The 16,815-nt window shown below is 47.2% G+C and overlaps 7 protein-coding genes across 7 annotated transcripts; 3 read left to right on the top strand and 4 right to left on the bottom strand.

The window, feature by feature from the left end:
• Nucleotides 1-38: 38 nt before the first annotated feature.
• Nucleotides 39-2,189, bottom strand: N7473_012887 (replication factor A subunit protein RFA1; the record flags this gene model as incomplete). The annotated part of the gene is made up of 6 exons (XM_057158826.1): nt 39-132; nt 184-1,082; nt 1,155-1,695; nt 1,765-1,855; nt 1,913-2,064; nt 2,146-2,189. The coding sequence occupies 6 exons, from the start codon at nt 2,187-2,189 to the stop codon at nt 39-41; spliced, it is 1,821 nt and encodes a 606-aa protein (XP_057002780.1).
• Nucleotides 2,190-2,615: 426 nt separating this feature from the next.
• On the top strand, nt 2,616-5,272 carry N7473_012886 (ubiquitin-specific protease UBP14; the record flags this gene model as incomplete). Its single annotated transcript, XM_057158825.1, has 6 exons — nt 2,616-2,643; nt 2,706-2,773; nt 2,843-2,983; nt 3,062-3,335; nt 3,390-5,073; nt 5,128-5,272. 6 exons carry the CDS (start codon nt 2,616-2,618, stop codon nt 5,270-5,272), a joined length of 2,340 nt encoding a protein of 779 aa, XP_057002779.1.
• Nucleotides 5,273-5,588: 316 nt separating this feature from the next.
• N7473_012885 (uncharacterized protein) lies at nt 5,589-6,474 on the bottom strand (the record flags this gene model as incomplete). Its single annotated transcript, XM_057158824.1, has 2 exons — nt 5,589-6,319; nt 6,375-6,474. 2 exons carry the CDS (start codon nt 6,472-6,474, stop codon nt 5,589-5,591), a joined length of 831 nt encoding a protein of 276 aa, XP_057002778.1.
• A 3,754-nt stretch (nt 6,475-10,228) lies between these two features.
• N7473_012884 (serine hydrolase domain-containing protein) lies at nt 10,229-11,407 on the bottom strand (the record flags this gene model as incomplete). The annotated part of the gene is made up of 1 exon (XM_057158823.1): nt 10,229-11,407. The coding sequence occupies one exon, from the start codon at nt 11,405-11,407 to the stop codon at nt 10,229-10,231; it is 1,179 nt and encodes a 392-aa protein (XP_057002777.1).
• A 946-nt stretch (nt 11,408-12,353) lies between these two features.
• N7473_012883 (uncharacterized protein) lies at nt 12,354-13,652 on the bottom strand. Its single transcript, XM_057158822.1, has 3 exons — nt 13,221-13,652; nt 12,766-13,140; nt 12,354-12,711 (listed from the first exon to the last, which is right to left on the bottom strand). Exons 1-3 carry the CDS (start codon nt 13,383-13,385, stop codon nt 12,577-12,579), a joined length of 675 nt encoding a protein of 224 aa, XP_057002776.1. The 5' UTR covers nt 13,386-13,652; the 3' UTR covers nt 12,354-12,576.
• Nucleotides 13,653-14,045: 393 nt separating this feature from the next.
• N7473_012882 (uncharacterized protein) lies at nt 14,046-14,273 on the top strand (the record flags this gene model as incomplete). The annotated part of the gene is made up of 1 exon (XM_057158821.1): nt 14,046-14,273. One exon carries the CDS (start codon nt 14,046-14,048, stop codon nt 14,271-14,273), a length of 228 nt encoding a protein of 75 aa, XP_057002775.1.
• A 1,588-nt stretch (nt 14,274-15,861) lies between these two features.
• On the top strand, nt 15,862-16,373 carry N7473_012881 (uncharacterized protein; the record flags this gene model as incomplete). The annotated part of the gene is made up of 3 exons (XM_057158820.1): nt 15,862-15,894; nt 15,949-16,029; nt 16,089-16,373. The coding sequence occupies 3 exons, from the start codon at nt 15,862-15,864 to the stop codon at nt 16,371-16,373; spliced, it is 399 nt and encodes a 132-aa protein (XP_057002774.1).
• Between the last annotated feature and the right edge of the window lie 442 nt (nt 16,374-16,815).

Genomic DNA, 16,815 nt, shown 5'->3' with positions numbered 1-16,815 from the left:
ATCATGTCAAGTCAACGGATGCGGATCACATGGACTTGCTAGTCCAGGCTGTAAGAATTGATAATCTCCGCCAAACGAGAAGCTTCTTCGGAGTAGTTGATGGCCTTGGCGGACGAAACCTGGTATCGAACACTAATTCACTGTCAGCTTGGTTGGTCATGGTAGGTTAGTGTTTCTGCTTACCGTTGCTGTTCACCAAATGTATCAATCTTAGCTCGGCATCGGAAGCTCCATGTCCGGCAGTTAGCCTCGTGGAACACTGCCTGGAACGCCTCATTATCACTCTCGTGGAGTTGCATTAGGTTATCCGCAGAAGTGCCCATAATCAGACGTCCAGTGTCATCGAAACAGCTGAGCCAGAGCTGGCCCGTATGATCACTCACACTGATCGGCATGATGTACCGATACTCCGGTCGAGGGTGAGTCTTGTCGCACATTTCACATCGCCACTGGCCAGCATCCAACTCTGTCACCTTCTTATTGCACCCTTCGGAGAGACAGGCAGGGTAGCACCAGGTAGATTCCTGGCGAATGAAGACGACCGTTGCTTTGAGAGAGAAGTAATCCACCTGGTCAGACATGCCCAACTGTTCCTCACGGACTTGGGCAATAGTCTTGAAGGGATCCGACTTCATGTTGGAGTTGGTGGCACCAGAGAGTGATGCGTGGGAAGTGAAAGCCTCGGTTCTTCCCTGTGCATCGTACCAGCCCTTCAGTCGATGGGCTTCTCCAATGTCAGGATCAACGGCCATTGAACCGGAACTCAGCAAGCTCAAACTCCGCCCACCGAAGTCGGAGACCTTGACTCCTTTGAAGGCAACGACGGACTCTGGAGCGACATTGAAATTCACTGCACTCGCACCCCAGATGGTCAAGCGAACAGAATATCCAGTGTTGTCAACCAAGTTGAGCTCACGCTTATCATAAGGTTTGCCAGTTCCCTTGGACACGATCTGAGATGTCTCGCCAATATCCTTCAAAATCCCAATAACATCGGTGGTGGTATCCTTCTCCACCGATTGCAGATCACCTATGGTAGTAAAATTGAAGCGAATTTGGGGCACGTCGTTTTGGTCCTCGGCCTGTTCAAAACACGGGTTAGCGGATGTACCATCTCGCTTTGCTTGGAGCGCTCGGCTGCATTATGTTCTTACCTTCTCTACCATGGTGTCCCTCTCAAACGTAAGTTCATAGTCGTTGTTGAGGTTCGTGAACTGCTTCTTGGCAATCTGGACTCGGCAAGGGCTGGAGATGTAGTATACACCACCTTCCTGAAACAACTCGTACAACATGTCGCACTGGTCGTTAAATCCAGTCGCACGAATTTCACCACTATCATCGAGCAAGTTCACACTGAACAATTTGCCCTCGCCGTTCTTGTTGTGCCAAGTCTTGATGTTTGACTTGCTCGTGCATCGAGCTTTAATGGTCCACTTGTTGGAGTAGGGAGAAATGGCTTCGATTGGGTAAATGGTGGCGTGGGCAGAGGAAGAGGGACCGCGGGTTGATTGGGCTCGACTGGATTGCTGTGCGGGTGCGCTGGGAGGCTTGGATCCATAGAACCCATTGCTGGAGATTGTCGTTGGCTGAGGCTTCTCATCCTCCTCGGCCTTTATTTCCAGCGGCTTGGGCTCTCCAATCTTCTCTGCCTCGCCGAGTTCCTTCAAGACCTCCAAGTCCAGAATGATCAGGATTCTGGTTGCAAATGGTCAGCGGACTAAAAAATTTCCTCGAGTATCCGAGTATCGCCGGGGCCATGCTCACTTTTTACCCTTCACCGAATTAGCTTGGAAGGACTTGAGGCGAACAAAACATCCCTTTCGCAGAGATCCATCGGTCACCACGTGGTTAGCTTCTGCAGAGACACGACGGGTTAATAAGAAGCCACTATCCCTTCAGAGAATTGACTTACGGGTGGCGAGCATGGTTTGAACATAGTTGGCAATGTCGCTGAAGACAGCCCGATAGCGCTCTGGGTGGCCTGGTTGGCCTGGTAGAGGCTTGACTTGTACACACTGAACAATCGGCTCGCGCACTTGGGGCTTGGTTTCATCAAAGATAGCCCTGTACAAGATTAGATCTTGCTGAATAGGACGGAGTCCACCCGCGCAGGCCCGTAATCTTTTGCTGAATTGGAGGACTTACCCGAGAGCCCCAACGGTGACCTGAGAAGCCGCATCCGACGCCATGGTTAGTATTGAAGGTCTGTATAAGCTCTTCTGGCACAGGATGTGTGATAAATGGCCAGATGGGAGCGCCACAGGGTGTGTGTGGAAAGGGATGTGCAGCAGGTTAGGTACCTGGTCGAAGGTTGGGTGATCCACGACGCGTTCCGAATGAACCAGAAAATAACGCGTAAAGTGGCCAGTCACGTGGTTCCATCTTTCTTAGCTTCCCGCCACCAGAAGTCCAGTTGGACCTACCCCACGTCATTATGTAAGTGTCTGCCCCACGCCAGCAGCTCCTGCCTGCCTGCCTCTCTCGCTCTCTGTCTTGCTTTACTTTTTTGGTCGGACGTACGCCTTCAGTCTTTCTATTTCCCCATTTCTGCCCTCCTGATTTTGGCCCTCTTCCATATTTGTGTCTTGCCAGGTCTTGGTCGTCGTACCATCAACATGGCCTGTGTCCATTCAGGCGCTTCAGGTTGGTGAAATCGGGCGGAGTGCAAACCCTCATGGGAGCAATTTGCTAATGATGAGCGCTAGATCTCAGCCCCCCAGGTCCTACCCAGGCTGTGTATCGAGAGGATTGCACCCAGTGCTTCGATTCTATTGTATGTGTCTTTACTCTCCACAATCCGGTCCCGTTCCTGAGCATTTAGTTTGGTACTAACGGTTCCAAGGACGATGACGCCGGTCTCAATGTCTGCCTTTATTGTTTCAATGGAGGCTGTGCAGGGGACAGAGATCACGCTTTGCTCCACTTCAAGCGATATGGGCATGCGCTAGCTTTGAACATTCGACGAACCCCGAAGCGAGTGCAGGTAATGTTAAATCTCCGCTTTCTACCTGGGCCTCCCACCACAACCGGCTTTTGCTAACTTTTCACTTTACGCCTGCAGCGCGATGAACCTCCTCTCAAGATTTCGAAACTTGCAATTGCTGCCGAGACCGAGGAAGACCGTTATGATATTGTGACCTCGGTAGTGTGTTACGCATGCCGTCAGGAGAACGTGGACAAGACAACCGGGAACCTACCTGCTGTGATTGGGGGCATCATGACTGCAATGACTTTCTCAAAGCGAGAGGAGGTCAAGGCTTGGGAGCAAGAATTTGTACCCTGCGAGCATACTTTGTGTCTGGCCCAGGAAAATGTTGCAGGCGCGGAATCTAAAGGTACCGCCCCATCTTGACCTTGAAACATGGAAGCATACTTATCGAACTCTGCAGATTCTAGTCAGTGCACGGCGTGCGACTTGAGAGAAAACCTTTGGCTTTGCTTAGAATGCGGTAATACCGCTTGTGGGCGCAGCCAGTTTGGAGGAGCACAGGGAAACTCCCATGCACTTGCCCACGCTGATGCCACATCCCACGCTGTTGCTGTCAAACTTGGATCTATCACGGCTGAAGGGTCGGCTGACGTCTACTGTTACAAATGTAACGAGGAACGGACAGATCCAGAACTTGCCAATCACCTTGCTCATTGGGGAATCTATTTGGCCGGGCGCGAGAAGACAGAGAAAAGTTTGATGGAAATGCAGGTTGAACACAACTTGCAATGGGAGTTCTCCATGACCACCGAGGATGGCCGTGAACTCGTGCCAGTTTATGGTCCTGGATTTACCGGGTTGGCCAACCTCGGAAACAGCTGCTATCTTTCTAGTGTGATGCAGTGCATTTTCTCCACCGAGGGCTTCCAAAGCCGATACTACCGCCCGTCCGAAGAACCGCCCGTCTGCCAGGTCCCAGCGCAGGACCTAGAAACGCAGTTGAGGAAACTTGCGGATGGTCTCCTCTCTGGCCGGTATTCTCGCCCAGATCCCCGTGTCATTGTATCCGGTGCCGTGTCAGAAGCTCCCTCGACCTCTCCTCACCAAAAAGGGCTGTTGCCAGCTATGTTTAAATATCTCACTGGCCAAGGCCATCCGGAGTTTGCGACAATGAGACAACAGGATGCTTTTGAATTTTTGTTGCATCTATTCAAATCCGTCAGCCTCTCGAAGCACAATGATGGGCAGATTAACCCTGTGGAAAACTTCCGATTTGAGGTCGAACAGCGTCTTCAATGCCTTGAATGTAAGAAGGTCCGTTACAAAGTGGATGAACAGGACAATGTTTCTGTCGCAGTGCCCGCGCGTCGTATCTCAGGTGAAACAGACCAGTTTGAACCAGTGACATTAACCGAGTGCTTGGACATCTTCACCGCAGAGGAAACCGTTGAACTTACTTGTCCAGCGTGCGAGAGTCAAGCCGGGTTTTCCAAGCGGACCACATTCAAGACTCTGCCTCAAGAGCTTGCTGTTAATGCTCGTCGCTTCGAGCTGGTTAAGTGGGTACCAACAAAGCTTGACATCCCCGTCCTTGTCAGCGATGAGCCAATTGACTTTGGTCCATATCTGGCTGGACCGCATGACCCCAATGAAGAGCTGCTTCCGGAGGTTAAGGAGAAAGCAACTTTCTCACCCAACCCGGAGGTTCTTGATCAACTTTTGGGTATGGGTTTCCCTGCGCCTCGATGCGAAAAGGCTCTCCATGCAACTGGCAATTCTGACCCAGAGGCTGCTATGAACTGGCTCTTCGCCCACATGGAAGACCCGGATATCGATGAGCCGCTAGTACTGGATCAAGCTGCCGGCGGAGCAAAGGCTGCGGAGCAAGATGAGTCAAAAATTGCCCAGCTTGGTGAAATGGGGATTGATCCCTCTCGTGCTCGACGAGCTCTTGCTGCGACTGATGGTGATGTCAACCGAGCTGTGGATTGGGTGTTCACACATCCTGATGACGATGATGAGATGGAGAGTCACGACGATGGTGCCGCTCGAACTAATCAAGGCCCTTTCGGGTATGATACTTTGCCAGCTCGGTATCAACTGAAGTCTATTGTCTGTCATAAAGGCACATCTGTGCATGCGGGGTAAGTTTTCTCACGTGTCCCTCAAAAGAGAGTTGACTTTCTAACCCTTTGTAGTCATTACGTGGCCTTCATCCGTAAGTCTTTGGCAGGCGAGGACTCTCCCTCGTGGATATTATTCAATGACGAGAAGGTTGTCGAGTGTGAGAAGATTGAGGACATGAAGAAAACTGCCTACCTGTATTTTTTGACTCGTGTCTAGGGAGTCCTTAGATCATCTTTTACTTGGAACTAATGCTTCTGCGGGTCTGTCTCGTACTTTTATAGACACCAAGCTATCACGATTAAGAAATTCATAGATCAAGACCTCTTGGTTATTTGCTCTATCCGGATTGCTCTACCTTTTGTGTTAGACAAGGCGACTTCTCAACAATCTTTCTATCACCCGAATACGACGATGAGAGATCGTGTGATTGATTGCACGTCGAAGGCAGCTCTACTCATAATGACTAGCGGGCACCGCCTAACATTTCGATCGAGCAGTAAAACAGTTAGAATTAGGTGCTTCATGCCGTCAGTCAGCGATATTCCGAGATAAAACTTCGTTTCGTCCCTGTATGTCCAGCCATTTCACTCCCTACTAACTCACGAGCTGGCAACTCCGCCATCACCCTCTGGCTATCGGCTAGCTCGGGATTGATAGCCCTACCGTCAAGCTCCGGTCGGAATTCATCTGCATGTAATTGTGCCTTTCCCTCTTCGTATTCTGGCGGAGAAACCGGCTGTTGCTTGGAGCGACGCCATCGGAGATAGAAAAAGATGCAGCTAATAAACCCGATAATCGCCGCGACCGTCGGCACCGTTATCGCAGGAGCGAGGACTTGTGCCGATGGTCCACTGCCGTTCTTGATCGGTGAACTCGTGCTTGACGAAGTGATTGTGCGAGGCGGCGATTGAGTTGTTGATGTCGTTTTCATGGAGGTGGCGGTGACGGAGGAGATCGTAGTGCTATCCATGAATCCGAACGATGAGAGTTGTGCATCCACCAATGATTTCTCCTCTAGTAGAGATACGATCTTCGACACATCTGCGATCACCGTATTGTTTTTACCCCCAGTATCTTGCTCCTGACAGAAGTTGAGGAACTGTTTGAACGAGGACAGCCAATTGAGGGAGGCGGAGCTAGAGGTAGAGGCGGAAGATTTGGCGATGCAATCTTTGCATGATTCCAGGTCCGTTGAAAATGTAGAGTTAGAAGCGCACAACGACGGAGATTTTCCAGAGCTTTGGGCTTCAAGCGAAGCATCGTCTGAAGGAAATCTTTAGGGATTTGATCGCGGATAAAAGGGGATGCATCAGCGTACTGCAGCCATTATAGCACGCTTCTGAGATATCTGAAGGACTATCTCTTCTCACAGCGTTGAGGCCTGTGAACACATCCCAGACCTCCCGAAGAGGCATCATATTGGCGATGAAAACGGCGGAAATAGTAGATCCGTACTGATGGCCGGGAGGAGGGAAAGATGCGGGGATAAAATAAAAAGTCTTTTCTAACCTCGTTATTAAATGCAAGGCCGTGCTAAGGTCACATGTGATATTTGTTTTTCTACGCTTGAAAGGGGAGTAGTACCAGAATAAGCCAATGAGGCTATTGCACAGTATTTGGGGCGTGTTTTCCTAAACAATTCCGGTAGTATAATAGGACGCCTTCCTGAAGGATACAAATCAACTTGTAAAAATTTAATCGGGAATTATTTTATTTCTATTTAAAAATGATTTCGAACACGTCAATAAGGAAAATATCAGAAGAATTTTAAATCAATTAGTACAGCCAATATTCCGAGCACCACATAAATTCAAGGTTGAAACAATTTAGAAAAATGTATCCCATACTCCAACATGAAAAATTTTTGGGCCAGTGTTCAATGGCCATTACCCTACGGCCCAACCTGGGCCGTGCGCATTATTGAAATTATCTGTTCGAACCCCGAAATCAGTGCTCCATGCAGAGCAGTGCTCCGGTCAAGTTCATGACCGGTTCAAATGGAAATGGTAGTAGAATGGCCGGAATCGCATCAATAAAATGGTACAATTAGTTCACGATCAAAGTCAACTTACAGTTCAGCGTCAATAAAAGCCATGGCAAATGCGGCTTTCCTTCGAGAAACTACGTTTAAAAAGAAGGTATGTATGCAAAAATGGCATACGGTACGGAGGTCCATTTCAAAAGAAATAAGCAGCGCATTGACCACCACTTGTTTAAAATACTGTATGAACATCGTTTCCTACTATACCCTAAACATCTTCCCAATCACGCTGCTGCTTCTTCTCCCTGCCCTCTTTATATTCGTTTCCTCCTTCTAGCTCTATAATCTGCTTTATATGCCAAGGAATACGCTCAATCCACTGCTGAATCCTCTCCTGCGGTAGTTCTTGCCAAGCTGCCTTCTATGCACTAAACGCTTCCTGCCGGGTCTTCGGTGCTCCCTTACGTGTTGTTCTTCGCTTCATCCAAGGCCACGCAGGCTCAATTACATTAAGATCAGGCGAATTAGGGCACCAGAGTAATCGTTGTACCTGTGCTGCATCAAAAACACGCTGTTGAATATAATGATTATGCGCTGGTGCTTTATCTTCTTGAACAAGCGTTCCGGGTCTTTCAATTGCACATTCTTGCGCGAATAGAAGCAATTTCGGTAGTAAGATAAGTCGTTGATATCGATACCAATCGATTCTACCTCTCTTTCCACGGCCTAATTTACTATTCTTTGTAGTAAACTTCTATGTAGGCTTCCTGCCACTAGGGTTTTGACGAAGATTTAGACGGCGTACGCCAGTCTTAATCTCCTACGTAGTACATAGAGTAGGTTCAATCTCGTTGTTTAAACGTTCAATTTCCTTCTCAGTATCACGTTTTTCTTGCGCAGTCTCTGGAAGCTAGCAGTGATAGGGCCCTTTCTTATTATAAGAAAAGCATCCCTAAAACATAAATTCAGAAGCGCCTTTCTATGTTCGCGAATACAAGATCGTAAGAAACGCTTATCTTTAGTTCGCTAGATTCGATAACCTCTACGTTAGTGTAGAAGAATCACTAACGTTTCGTCAGAGAAAATAACGTTTTTCCAATCTTCTAAAGTCTAGGATTCGTGCGCAAGACACTAAGCAAGACGCTCAGCACGTATCTTCGTCAATCCAGGCTTCCTCGTTAGCTTCGTCTTCCGAAAGCTAGCGTTCTTTAGCACACGATAGATCGTTGTACCGGAGATATTGATTCCTAGCTTGCTAAGATCACTAGCGATATCAGCGCAGGTCTTTTCCCGGCCGTATCGATCTAGGCGCACCTTTGATAGGATAATATCGACTATAGAAGGATCTTGCTTGGTAGGCCTACCAGAACGAGGCTTATCTTCGATATACTGGTTATCAACCATCGTACGATGCGGATCGAATCCTCGCTTAATTGCTTCTGCATAGATTCGATTCACAGAAGGAACAGATAGATTGGTAAGAGCAGCGATCTTAGCAGCAGATTTAGGCGTATAGGCCTTCAAAGCAACTACCGTTGCGCGCCTAGCAATTGTAGACTGCTTTGCTATGTTACCGTGCTCATGTAGTAGGAGTAGTAGAAGAAGCAGAAATAGAAGGGTAGGGGAGATATGTGTGCATATATGTGTGTGTATTCGCCTGGTAAAAGACTAGTGGTAAAATAATAGTGGTCAATGCGCTGCTCATTTCTTTTGAAATGGACCTCCGTAGGATTAAAAATATTGCGCTAATCCCCCCTTCTGCACCTCAAGCGTAGGTCCGTGCATTTTCTTGGCCTATAATACCCTAGTAGGTCTAATAAGCCTAAACGTATTTAGTGTTTATATAGATATTTAGCTAATAGTATTTCCTTTTTATTAGCTTAAGGGTTCTTATATAGCTAAAGTAGCTAGTAAGGGGGTTATTATAATATATACTATCAACATGAGTGGGTGCGTAAGCCCCAGAGAGCTATCGAACTTGACAGAATGCAACGGAACGTACACGTGACGACTATCTTCAACGATTGACATCAACAGATTGCACACACGATCAAGAGCTTCAACATTCTATATTTCTCCTGATTTCTACAAGATTCTATTCTGACGTATTGCCTTGATTTTATGAAGTTATAAATACTGCCTGTTTTCCCATAGCTAATTAAATCAAGTTTAAGCATTGTGATGAAGTTGGAGCATTCTTCTATCATAAGTTAACTTCCGATTCTGAGCCGAATCGTACCACCCTTTCGACCTGACCTATACGGTTCTTTGCCGGATCTTATACTCGACCGATCGTGCACATTTGCTTGCTTGTGCACGCCGAAGGATTTATGCCGACCCCGTAAATCCGACATATACTTGTTACGATACATGCCTGGGTCACATGATCATACACTTAGGCCAAAAAGACCACTATATCCGCGATCAGCGGATATGACCCAGGAGCCAATATATATACTAGCGCACACTCATTGTTATCGCATAACAATACTTATTAGTATTCTCCTTAAGTTAATCCTTATAGGGATATAAATATATTCTTTAAACTATATAAAACCCTTAAGTCTAATACTCTAACCCTTAAACCTTAAAGTTAATAACAATATAATAGTCTTTTAGCGCTAAGTCTCTAAATATTTACCTTAAAGTTACTTAATAAGCTCCTTAAGGTCGGGAATCAATACAGACACCACAGGTTTTAATAGCGGCTGAGAATACGTCGACTAGGCTGCGAAACCGGTGCAACAGCTCCACTCTCCGATTAACTTTCCTGCCCCTTGCGCCAAGACGCACTAGTCTGTATTTAGAAAATTTCCGGGAGTTGCGTATGTATTGCTTCGTACGCAGGTTACATAATAATTTCAGTCATGTATTCACTTGTAAATTCTATGCACCATTCCACAATCAATCACGAGTGGTCCCCAACCAACGATGGCTCCAAACCTAGCTCCTTCCAAACGTGAGCTTATCTATGGCATGATCCACAGTGGCGAACTATCTATAAATGAGATGTCACAGGCCGCTGGTTGCAACCAGAGCACCATCTCGAGAATCTCGTCCAATATAAGAATGTTTGGCAGCGTTAAAGCACCGCCAATTAAAGGCGGACGACCCCGTAATATCACTCCAGTCATGCTCGAGGCTTTGTGCGACCATCTGGTTGAAAAGCCTGCCCTATAATCCTAGGCAGCTTAGGTAGCTCCAAGTATCTCATAAACCGCCTTGATATAGGCTGCTGGGGAAGGATGTTCCGCGTTCAGCATCCTGTTCATAGCATACGCGATTGTGAGCCTCCTGTCGCTATCCATAACCACGATCGAACCACCCCATCCGCTACCCCATCCAACAACGCCGTCCGGCAGCTTGCCCTCAACGATCCCCGACCCAGGCCCGGTGAGGTAAATCCCAAGTCCACGCCTGCCGCTCCGCCCAGTTGCCACATCTATTCCAGTCGCATGCTCTGTAAGCGCCAGTTTCACTGTCTCGGCCGACAGTAGGCGATGGCCTCCATCCGCACATGTCCCGCCGAGCGAGAAGCAGGAGAGGATCTTGACTAACGCCCTAGCGTTTGTGTGGCCGTTGACTGAACCCAACGTGCTGGACCGCCAGAGCTCAGTGTTAGCGTCCTCGGCCGTGGGACAGGGGTTACAAAACGTGCGCGCGACGATTGAGTCCTCCTTATATCCCGCCTGTTGGCTAAGCATCTCCTGGATCGAAGGTCCTGGTGGAGGCACGACGGGGGCCACCCGGTTCCAGTCCTCCTTGCGACACCCGAGCTGAAAGTCCGTCCCATCGCCTAGCGGCCTGCAAATATCCTCCTTTACAAACTTGTCGATTGACATGCCCGTTTTCCTTCGCACTAGCTCCCCGACGAGGAATCCCTGCGTCATGCCGTGGTATCCCATTGCGGTCCCAGGAGCCCACAGCGGTGCCTGGCACGCTAGCTTGTCGGTTGCCGCCTCGACGTCGTATAGGTCCTCTAGCGTCATATTGTCCTGCCATGCGCTGAGACCCGCCGTGTGGGCTAGTACTTGGCCGACCGTGACCTCCGACTTCCCGTTTACTGCAAACTCAGGCCAGTGCTGGGCCACCTTATCCTCGGGGGCGAGCACGCCACGCGATATTAGCATTAGAGCCGCCAGGTTGGTGACTAGTTTCGTGGTCGAGAAGACATTTACTACCGTATCCTTTTCCCATGGTTGCTTGGTAGATGCGTCGGCGTAGCCCCCCCATATGTCCACCACGTTATCTCCCCCGTCGATATTAATGCACAGACTAGCACCGATGTCTTGTCCGGACGCGATAAACTCTTGCATTAAGTCGCGTAGCTTGGAAAACCGGGCGTCGCAGTGGCCTTGGACCTGAGCCATTCTGATGAATAGTTGTTCGTGGTAGCGATTGACCAATACAAGGAATGGAGCTCTAGTTCAAAGAGAAGAAAGGAGCGACTTCGATATATAGGTTGCGTTGAAACTGATGATGTTTAGAAGCAAAGACTCGCGTTGTGCTTGATTATAAGTGGGTAAAATCTCTGTATCCCGGAAGACCCCCTTTTGTCATAGTAGTGAACTTCTTTCTATATTTATCCAGTATTTTACGAAATACGGCCTAGAATCGGGGTTCTCCGTCTCTAATTTTAGATCTTGTATCTGTTTTATAGTCTATAGAAAGGAGCTGGTATTATTACGGGCATGTATAGTACGTGTTATTTTGTCGGAGCAATTTGAGTCAGTAATGGCTAGTAATCCTAGTAGGCGATTGAGATTGAGGATAGGACCAAGCGGAACCAATCTTGGATGCAAAGGTTGATTGATTGAAGAAAAGAGAGAATATCATAGGGCAGGTTGAAATACCCCATGGATGCTAAGGTACACGGTGTCATGACAACCGTAATGCCAAGGTACCAAATTACTATACAAAACAAAAAGCGGGTCACTCAGTATAACCCCTGTCTACGCGGTACGTTACCGCTCCATGTCTCGACATATTTCCACGCATCGTCTGATTAGGGTTTGAAAGAGCATTTTTATGTCTCCGACATGGAAGGCGATATCGGGTGTTACTATAAACCTGTGCTGCATATCGCTTCGGCGAGGGGCCAGTGTAAATGAATTCTACTACTATAAACCTGTCTCATATTCTATATTCTCTCGATTCCTTCCGCCTTGTGAGTGGGAAGAAGGGAAAACCTATGATCCAACTGTATCCATTCTCGCGGAGAGGAGCGACATTCAACAATTGGGAGGTATCAACGGACACTAAGGAAAATGTCGTATTGACCCATAGTGCCCTCTGATAGCTATCATTGGAAAGGAAGTTTTGATTGGCTGCGGAGAAGATAGGAGCCTCAGGGGTACCTTGGGCAACCACGTTAAGCGCGTCTGATGATAAATTAGAGTTCGTGGATTTATGTTTGTCGGAAGGAGAGAGCGATATAGCAACAAAAAATTGAGAATCAATCCGTGGCGGCAATCTTTCACATACTGCAGATATTTAGATATGTAGCTATCCTTCACCCTGTTCTACTGCGTGCAGTTCGTCACGGAAGGTCCTTCCGCATGAATATGGTCTTGGTATCCCACTTCTTTCCATTCTTATCCTTGATATCGTAGTAGTTCTGCACAATCTTAAGAGATCTATAGCCCCGTCTACTATACCAATCCTGATTAGTAATCTGCAGATTTGTTAGTCATTCAATATCAACCCTACTGTGAATGATCAAGTTTACCTTCGGAACGCTTCCATAGGTAGCCCTAGCAAACTCCTCTCTCAGTTGATCTTCTCTCTCGACGGTATCCAGCATCAAAGTCTTAGCGCGTAGAGGCTCTCGGACAGCGATTTTTTCAATTTCATCCATGGCTGCTCGTCCAACTCCTTTGCTCTGGAGGTTATGTAGGATAAAGAAGGTTTTAATCCAAAAGACTCTCTCGGACGGAATTTCGAGGTCCATTTTCTCGGCCTTCTTGTTCCTCAAGTCTAGGGAAATATGTCCAATTGGGATGAAGTCTGCTTGTGTTGGTTGGCGTGTTGCTGCATTAATGGATACGGCCGTGTCCGCCAGCTTCTCGCTTTCCCCTCCCACGAAGTCGTCGGCTGGGAGGGCCTATAATTGCCTGTTAAACCTTTTTGTGTTCACAAGCTAACTGAACATCAAATAGGGGTGTCTGTGTAGGCACAACTCACAATCCAATAGATGCACTTCTCGCCTCTAATCTGTTCATCTCTCCATATCTCTTGGACCATCTCCATGTCCCAAGAGCACTCCACTCGCTGTTTGAAGAGCAGTATTCGATGAGGCTCGGACAGCGGATCCCAAGGAATCAATGTCACTTCTGACGTTGAGCTCATTATCAAGAATCAAGTCTGTTACGGTAGTAAAGAGTGAACAATTCGTAGAGGGATTTAACATGAGTATGATTCGACAGGGGGTAGTGTCTCGGCCAATGATGAAGGAAAAGGAGATCTGGATTATAAATCAAGCTGGGCACGGGAGGTAATGCTGCCAACGCTCCCCTGAGCTACTAGTCACAAAATAATGTATTGAATGCGAGAAATGAAAACCTCACACTTCAACAGCCGTATAGCTTTGAAGGTGATGATCTTGGAGCCGTTTCGCCTACACTAATACTGGGTTAGCAGGACGCGTTCGTGCAGGAAGGTGCTGACTGTCACGAAAGGAAGAAAGAGGGGTTCGATGGTCGCGTGTGTCTGATATTTACGGGTAAAAATACGTTACTTATGGTCCTAAACATGTACTGTAATATCTGTAGACTATTATAGAAAGCGGTCTGGCTCTGGAGCACCAAATATAGTATCCAATCAGAACTCGTATAAGTGGGATTTATTTTCCGGGAATCAAGTCAAAAGAGTGAGGTCAAACTGAATTCGAAAACTACTGTAAAATATCTAGACTAAAGGAATTATTTCGTTGCAAGTCGCTTCTTTGGGTTGTTTCACCTAAAGGCCGATGTCACGAACGAACCGCCGGGCGGCACCTACTTTCACGCTATGCTTGACAAAGAAACCTGGGTCTTGATCCTCATAAATCTGCATGAGGTCCAGACAATTTCCGAGGGTTACATCGCGTACTTTGTTGATGTTCTCCCTGAAAGTCTCGTTGCTGACCCGCGATTGCTGCTATTCAGACGTGTTGGGCCCGAGGGACACGATAACTATGTCATCGGCACAGACAGTGATTTCTTCCCGGAAGCTATCGCGCAATACATGAATAGCTGAAACTGTTTCTGTACCACAGTCTGAAATTGTCGCAATGACTGTAACCTTAGTGCATAGTCTGAAATCAACTCCTTGCCTGCGAAGAAACTGAACGATCGGCATGATGATTGATTCAAACTGATTGAACTGCGTGGAATCCAGAGGTTTCTTAGTGTCTAAGTTCCGAAATTCGTCGAAGTATCTTCTAAGGCATCGCCGGAATTCGGCTGCACTGTACCAAGGCTGAAAGGTAAATCTGTTATTTCATCTTAGCATTATGCGATGACCTGATATCTGTAGATCGAGTTGCCCACATAGTAGAGAACATAATCCAGAATGTGGTGTCAAAAAAGAGCTGTGGAAAATCTGATTGATTCGTTTTCTGGAAAGGCTTTCCTCAGACCTCAATAGGAGGATAGTGAACTTTATTCAGTCTTTTAGGGCTAGGTCGAGGTTCTTAACGTTTATTCTCCTTGGTCTTTGATCCCCTTGGGCCAAGATGTGTGAAACAGGAACTTTTTGACAAACTTCATTCTCATAAAACTTTTCGATGTCCGTCAAGATTGTCCCAGAACCGCCTGCAGAAGGTACCAAGGCAAGCAGCTTTTTCATGCAAACGTCAATGAAGGTTGGCAGGCATCCAGGTCGATGGTCGTATCCGATTAGCGAATCGACAGTACTGGCAATCCCGTCTCCAGGGGCGTCTTGAGACTCAAGAATATGGATCTGAGAGGCAGGCACATTGGCATCCGAAACCAAATGAACAGCCGATGCTAATGACGCAAGACTGCTCCCTAGTATCCAAGCGTTGACCTTGCTAGGTGTCCGACGGGCTTGGGAAATGACAGCTTTGTTGACTAATCATCTTCGACTGCACTTCAGATCGATTGAAAATTCACAGATTTCGTTTCTGGGCTCTGATCTTTCTCCTGCGGTAGATCTCTGTCCCCTATTCTAAAGTCGGAATTCTAAAGTCGGAATTCTCTTCGGGATATATTTAAGAGAGTAGTGACGTGATCCAGACGTTCCCCAACGATTCTCTCTTCCCTTTTGGGTTTAGCTTCTTGACTAGGACAAAGTGAACCAGTTCCCCACTGAAATCCTTACGGAGCTTACCTTACCATCGCTTTCAGATCCGCTAAGTTTGACATGCTAATAAACGCATCTCCCACCCCCGCCGCAGGTCTCCTTAGAGATCAGAGTTCTCTTAGTCTTGGACTGTCCAAGACATCATAAGTTGCCGTTTTCTGTGCCCCGCCACAGAGACTCATCATCAACATTGGCCGGCTGCATACAAGTACAATATCCAGTACAATATCCTTAAAGTCGGTATCACTACCTACACCCTTTTTGGATTCTCAAAACTGAACATCAAGATCCACGAATCTGTATCAGGAATTGTTCCGGAAAATTAATGTTCCTGTATCGTCACCCTTACGGATTTTTACCTACTCCGATGTCCACATAGCTGACTAACGCGGATGCATCACGCGATGCAAAAAGACGTCATAGAAACCGGTTCAGAAAACAAAGAATATTCCTGTTGAGATGCAGTTCTCAACGCATGCTTGGAAATAATCTCCGGAAAACATAGGGCTAATCTCACAGAATGCAGCCAGGAGGCAACGGACCACATCAAGAGGTGGGATCTCCCCTACACTGCCTAGAAGAAAAGGTGCTGACGCCATTTCCTTAGCTGCTGTCTGGAAGTGAGAAACCTCACTTCAGTAAGTACGGGAAGCTGTCGCGTGGAGGTTTACTCGGCCAAAAATCTAAGGTAAAGAAAGTTACTTTGCATATTCTCTATCACGACACGTACTAACTAAACACCATAAGGAACGTACTTACTTTGACTCTGGCGATTATGCTCTTTCAGCCGCTGATCGCGTGACCGACAACGGTACTATTCAAACAGGAAAAGCGCATCCACATCGGGACAGCATTTCGCATCCATATGCCCCTATCCCAGCCGGTAGCAACGTTGACAAGGATGCCATCGAAGATTTGCATAGGAAAAGTGCGAGTCCCGAAGAGAGTCCTCTCCTCCAGCGAACCAATATTGAACATACAGAACCCTCAATCAAGAAGCGACAGGATGATCGTGCCCCTCGAGAAGGTTGAATTTCAAAGCACAGCTTTCCATTGGTATTATACGCCGTCTGGTTATGGAATCTCTCTTGATTACCGAAAAAAAGCTTTCGAAACTGTGGGGCTTATGTTCCTTCTCGAGAAAATAGCTTCCCTTGGCATGGATTAGTGTTTAAGACGCTATCAGATAATGTAATTGGTGATACCGATTTTTGGAAGCAGAATGCAGATTTTCCACTCGTCTGTGAGGCTGTAACTACTTGACTAAATCCGAATGATGGAAATGCGTATTGTTCTTTACAAACACAGATTTGTGATTCCGGCTATCTCCTGCACAAGCTGCTCAATATAAGATTCAACTGACGCAGCATCAATTGGGATTGGGATTTTTGAAACCCGAGACAAAATAAAACCGTCTTAAATATAAGCCGGCATCTCTGGTAGCGTGGTCATAATGAATATTAGCCAATCTGGT

The sequence above is a fragment of the Penicillium subrubescens genome (assembly GCF_028828155.1).
Source record: "Penicillium subrubescens strain IBT 31985 chromosome Unknown utg000011l_segment0_segment0, whole genome shotgun sequence".
Classification (NCBI taxonomy): Eukaryota; Fungi; Ascomycota; class Eurotiomycetes; order Eurotiales; family Aspergillaceae; genus Penicillium; species Penicillium subrubescens.
This window is presented reverse-complemented; position numbering and strand designations above follow the sequence as displayed.

Bases quoted from the DNA above. Each gene is read 5' to 3' on its own strand.
- N7473_012883 (XM_057158822.1), bottom strand. From the start codon at position 13,385: ATGAGCTCAACGTCAGAAGTGACATTGATTCCTTGGGATCCGCTGTCC. The intron at 13,141-13,220 runs GTGAGTTGTGCC...AGGCAATTATAG, and splicing joins AGAAGTGCATCTATTGGATT to GCCCTCCCAGCCGACGACTT. The intron at 12,712-12,765 runs GTAAACTTGATC...ACAAATCTGCAG, and splicing joins CCTATGGAAGCGTTCCGAAG to ATTACTAATCAGGATTGGTA.